Below are 6,000 nucleotides of genomic sequence, written 5' to 3'. Positions count from 1 at the left end.
TCTCCCATGTTTCCTGAGCATTACAAGTTTGCATTTCTGCAGTTGATCCCAGGGCAGATGTTTCCAGCCAGGAGGACTCCACGGTCAGCCCGTGCCCCACCGCTCAACCTCGCAAGCCCTCCTCCTCAGCACACCCTGTGCCCCACATCCCGGGGCTCTGCTCTCCTACCAGCCTGCACTGCCCGCTGCAGCCTCACTGCGGCAGCACCCAAATCCCTCCTCCTGCCCGGAGTCCCGACGTGCTGCTGCTCTCTGCATCAGCTCAGGTTTGTACCCTGCAAAAGCAGGAGCCCAAAGAAATTCAACAAGAGAAGTGCGAAGTCCTGTCCTTGCTTCTAGTGAGACAGAAGTGTGTGGGTATTCAGAACAGGCAAATGAGAAAAGCAAGGCCCAAATGATGAATATAATTCATTCAAGACTTTACCTCACCTTGCCTTTCATTGGCTGGTGAATAAAATTGTGGGGAGGAAAGGGAACCAGGGTGTGTGCGAAATCCCACAGTGGGCAGCTGGGGAAGTGGGCACACAGAGCAGCTCCCTATATCTGCTGGAAGTGATTACAGGAAGGAGTGCATCAAAAAAAGACAGAAGATTGGCTATTTTCATCTTACCAAACTTTTGCACTGTTGAATCTCCCCTGCCACCTCTGCTGGGAGGAAAGGCAGGTGCGTGCCACAGGTGCTTGCTGCAAGTTGCCCTGGCAGCTGGGAGAGAGCAGAGAGAGACACACACAAATTCATTTCGCCGGGAAACAGCTCTAGAGGCACTCGAGTGCAAGCACTGGAAACACTGCAGCCGTGCTGTCTCTAGTTAGGTACGGTATGTGCAGATGTGGAATGCATCTCCGAGGCAGCACACTCCCCCTTCTTGCAGTACACAGACAGCTGTGTGCGAGGATCACTTGCATTTGCTCCTGACCGGGGAAAGGCTCAGTGTGTCGAGCAGTGTGAGTCCAGAGCAATGTAACCTGTTCCTTTGTGTTTGAATTTACTGACCAAGCACTGAGCTGATTTGGCTCCTGGGGAGTGGAGAAGCACATGAGCAAATGCACTTTTCTCCCCTGGTGGGAAGCTGGTTTGATGCCTTATTACTGTAATTGCCAAATCCATCAGTCTTTGCAAGCTGTCTTCAAGACTTCATCCTCTTTCACTCTCTGCTCAGGAAGGAGAGCGACCTTATTTTGACAATGCTCACAGAAAAGTGCTTGGCATTTGTTTATTCTTCACTGTATCTCTGGTCATCCTTGTTCCTCTCACTCTTCAAAGGTAAGCTCATCTGTGTTTATCCAGGGCTTTCCTTTTTTTGTTGTGGTTTGGGTTTTTTATTGCTGTTGTTTTGATTTTTTTTTTTTCATCTAAATGCTAGTTCATCCAACTTCGACTTTTATTTTTGGAAAGTCTTATATCTGCTTGTATTTTGCACTTTGTTAGCATCTCACGCTGGTTTAACTGACTTCTGTAATCAGTTTGGGTAAGTTTGTGGATCTTACAGTGCTGGCCACAATTTTTTAACAAGGAAGAAGTGTGTGAGTTTGTTTTTGTGGGGTTTTTTTTGGGTTTTTTTTTTTTTTTCAGTTAAAGGTGAGTAATTTTAACTTCCATAAATTAATTGAAATGAGTATTTCAAAAGAAATATTTTCTTGCTGTCTTTAAAAATATAACTTTCCCATGTTTCTTGGAGAACAGGAAATTATAACTTCAGGCTGGGCAGAGTGACTTTGAGAACCTTGTAGGTGTGTGGGTGCAGTGGTATTCTACAGAGAAATACGAGCAGAAGAAAATTCATAACTGTTTATTTTCTGTGCACCATTTAGGAGGATTAAATCTGTATAAATACATAAATATACTATTTCTGGTTTGTTTTTTTGTTAAATGTACTCTTAGAATGCTTAATAAGAAACAGCCAAGGCAGAAATGGATATATAGTTGGAAACATCTAATAAGAATAATAATGGGCTCCTTTAGTCTAAGGTGTCAGCTCTGACTAAGCTATCTTCAGAAGTTTCAGCATGGTGCAAACAAAAATAGGAGCTGCGTGATTATTTCAAAACATTCAGGATTGTAAGGCTGACAATAAAGCATTTTTAAGTGAGAATGTTGAAATAGCCACAGTCATTAAAGATGTTCTGTGTTCTACACAAAATGTGCTTTTATGGCTGCCTTTTGGCTGAAACATACATGCCTGCAGAAAAAAAATTCTAAAACTGAGTATTCTAGGTGTGAAGGACCATATCTTGTTTCTCACAATTTATATATGAAACGGTATTGTCTTTTTAAAGCTGAGAAAGTGGTCCACCTATTTCAGAAGTGCAGGGGCACTGGAAACTTGCATATATGTGATGTTGTACTGGACTATTCATGCTACATAGATAATTCCTCATTAATTCATCTGAAGCTGTAAAATGTCCAGGCATTTCATTATTACAGATCCACATTTCATCTTCCTAATGTAGCAATGGTACTGCAGAAAAATGTTTCTCCACCTTGCTAAATTAGGAATCTTGCTATTTTTAAGACATTTCTGTGCTACTTTAGGAGCTGAACTAATGGGCAGGTTATAGCATCTAGTTATGAGATAAGTAATTTTGTGGACATTCCCATTTTGAGGAGTTTTGTGTCATGTAAATCCTGCCTTTTAAATAATGAGTAATCTCTAATTTATCAGGGGGATGCCTAGTTTCTCTCAGCAGCACATGAAGACAAACTGCTTTTATAAATAATTCAGAGGATTTTTTATGAGGTGCTTTTACCAACAGCTTACAAGTACGCACTTCTACGGAAAAATGCTACAGCAGAATAAAATGAATCTCTGATAAAATTGGTCTGTAACTGACCTCCACTTTACAGATTTTTCTGACTTAAAAAAAAGGGGGGAGGGGGACCTGGAAAGACCTCGGAATTGTGCAGTTGGGGCAGAAGAGGAAAAAGTCAAGATGATCTTAGCATGTTATCAGTAGCAGAGTTTTTAAACAGTAAATCCAGATGAACTCCCCGTGGGTTCCTTAGTTCACCCACATAGAAGTCACAGCAAATTCAAATCATAACTAATGTCACTCTCACTTAACGTTGAGTTGTTTCAACATTGTTCATAGCAATTTATCAAGTACCGAAAACTTCTGTAGGGCTGTTTGACAGGAAAGTTGTGACAAGAACTGGATAAAAATCAAACAAAACAACACATCAAGAACTCAGGTTTTTTTCCAGTTCTTTCCTCAACTGTCTGCTTCAACCTGACTTTACTTGCAATAATGCTAGGAGTGCTGGTAGTCATGTAATTTAAGCTAGGTCATTGCAGCCCTCCTTGAAAAGCTGATGATGCTTTTTCTGAGACATGAGTTTAAGGAAAAATCAGGAAACTAGTTTTCAACCTTCTTATATCCCAGGTGAATAGTCTAAGGGTCAGACTTCCCTTCTAGGCCAGGAGCAGTCCTTGAAAGAGCACCTAGAACGTAGAAGAACCCATTGACTCTCAGCAGCTACCTAACAGTCTTGGGTGGAGGAACTTGAAAAACCTTGTCCAGGAAGTGATTGGAGAGGGATCAGACCCATTCCTGCTCCTTTTTTTGAATGCAGTGCAGTCTGAGAGGTAGGGTTCAGACAACCCTGCAAGGACGTTCTGAGAAACATGTTGCAGTGACCACAAAGACACATAGCCTCTCTGAGGAATTACCTTCAGCTCAGGTCACAGGCACCTGCAGGGTTTGAACAGCCAGGAAAGTTAAACATGCACTTGGTTTGTCTCCTGTCAAACCATGTATCATAATTACTGTGCCTTTATATCTTTTTATTTCTCGATTGAGACCATTACAGTGCCCTCATGCCGCGCAGAGCAGAGTGAGACCTCTTGTTTTCTTTGCTCTGTACAGACTGCCATCAGGGTCATATCTGGCAAAGTGGCTTTGAGAAGCCCAACAAAGGCAAAGGCAAGCTGAGGACACAACCTTCCTCTGCAGTCTGGTAGGAATATAAGTGCTCAGCTGTATGGGACAAATCCTATGGCAGGGGATGCTGCAAGTGAGCTCAAAGATGTAAATGATGAGGTAATTCAGCCTGACATGGTGTACCCAGCTGGTGCAAAGCAGCTTTTCTTTGGCTCACTCACAATACAGAATTGAATTGGTGTTCTACACCAACTTCATGCTTTTTCACACACCTTTGCTTATTTCTATGAGACGTAGTGATCACATCAGAACAGAACTGATGATCTCTTGGAGCAAATCCTCACAAATTTCTTGGTTCACTTCCATGAAAGCAGGTGCTGTTTCTGCAATAGCAGCAGCATTGGCAAGATAGCCTCAGAAGGCCAGATTCCGCTGCCAAGCCACAATTCCTCTAATGTGAGCTAATTAGACATGAATTTAGAGATCTGTGTCGTAGGAAGAACATATAATGTTAGTTAAATACCTGTATATGGAGTCTAAACCTTAAGCCTTGGCTGTGTAGGCCTGATAGAACTGCAATGATGTGTTCTAATCAAACTCATTTACTCCAAAGAGACTCAGCTGAGCAGATAAAAGGATTCCTGTGCCTTAATAGAGTACAGTGTAATGTCATTGATAATTTACATGGTTGGTGAAGTAGCTGTACTTTTACATCTTGTAACTGTTATCAGAGTAGAACCAGGTGTGAAAGTTAGATAATTCTAATTCTTTTCACCCTTAATTAGAGATCTGAAGGTTGTGTTCACCTCAGCTCTCCACAGCTCTATGTTGATGCATGGAATGATACAATTTCAAAGGTAACAATGCAGCTGATACACATTTAAAACAGAAAAGGTATGATCTATGCCTTAGCTTGTACTGGTAAGTCTTTTCTTCCATATTGATGGCATAAAAAGATGCCACATGTGCAACTTGTACAAGACATGGAAAATTGCTGTCAGATTCCTGTCACTACTTTAATATCTAATAGCACAGTCAGCTGGGCTGATCACTCTGAATGCTGAGAGCGTGCTAAGGTATCACATATGCATGGAGCCAGGGGAGTAAATGTACTTGTCCATGGCACAAACACAGATGCTTTGTGATCAAGAGCTCTAGTGCCCTTGATATGTGTCAATACATCCAAGATGGGAAGGCAGGGTCCTAAGCAAACCCCTGTTTCCTCTAAATTGCTGTCTGCTACAGTAATTTGCTGTACATGCTTGCTTCTTGAGGTTGACTTTTCAGTTCAATGAACCAGACCCTGTGTTCAGTCACTAATCTTCTATGTGCATTCACTGGCACAGCTCTAAGGCTGATCTGTATTATCATAGGCACAGCTGCGGCAGTGGAGCTGGCACAAGCTTCTGAGAAGTTGCCAGGTTCCAGGAAAGTTGGAGGTATTTCTATGCACATTTGCTGATAGTGATCCGAGCTAAATCTTGTTTTAACTCTTCTCAAATGTCACTGGAAAAAGTGGGAAGGTCCAGAAAAAGCACCTGGGTTATGACATCACCAGTGCCTATTGTTATATGCACCTATTGGTATAGCACTCTTGCACGTAGGGAGGGATCCAGAAGTAGATACAATGCATGAGAAAGAAACACCCATCTGGTCTTTGGGAAGATGCTAGATAGTGCCTTGGGAACCTTCAGCCTTGCTCCAGCCCAGAGATTTTCCTGATGGTCTCAGAGCAGAAGTTCCCGTTTCAGGCAGAGGATTCATCTTTTAAAGACAGCTTCAGAACTCTTTCTTCTCTCTGGTTTTTTTTCCTAAGACACATGGAAAAGAACATGAGTTAGTGATGGTGGTAGCATATACTATTTAATTTGTATGTGACAAGCAAGGAGGGAGCTATGATCTCTTCAGCTCTAGGGTGTGATGTGATTAAAGTAGATCAAACCCCATTGCATCAGTCTTGTCGTAGTTGTTGGATGATGCCCACTACCTAGATATCCTACATAAACTAATTAAGAAAGAGGTCAAATCTGACTGAAACAGGTAGGGCTAGCACTAGCAGTCAGTATCATCTGAGGAAATTAGAAAGGTAGACAGGAGTTTATTGCTGTTTTAGAATACACT

At 42.0% G+C, this 6,000-nt stretch overlaps 1 protein-coding gene across 2 annotated transcripts in view; it reads left to right on the top strand.

Moving 5' to 3' along the window:
• Nucleotides 1-476: 476 nt before the first annotated feature.
• The window catches only part of LOC134564448 (neuronal acetylcholine receptor subunit alpha-7-like), a 61,121-nt gene continuing 55,597 nt past the window's right edge, over nt 477-6,000 (top strand). The window contains exon 1 of one of the 2 annotated variants that reach the window (XM_063423308.1): nt 477-1,264. In XM_063423308.1, coding sequence (XP_063279378.1) covers nt 1,186-1,264 — 79 coding nt within the window. In that variant the 5' untranslated portion in view covers nt 477-1,185. The remainder of the gene's footprint in view (nt 1,265-6,000) is intronic. The other variant, XM_063423309.1, reaches the window with a different exon arrangement.

The sequence above is a fragment of the Prinia subflava genome, chromosome Z, assembly GCF_021018805.1.
Source record: "Prinia subflava isolate CZ2003 ecotype Zambia chromosome Z, Cam_Psub_1.2, whole genome shotgun sequence".
NCBI lineage: Eukaryota > Metazoa > Chordata > Aves > Passeriformes > Cisticolidae > Prinia > Prinia subflava.
The sequence above is the reverse complement of the archived record's forward strand: the minus strand, read 5'-3'. Positions and strand labels throughout refer to the sequence as shown.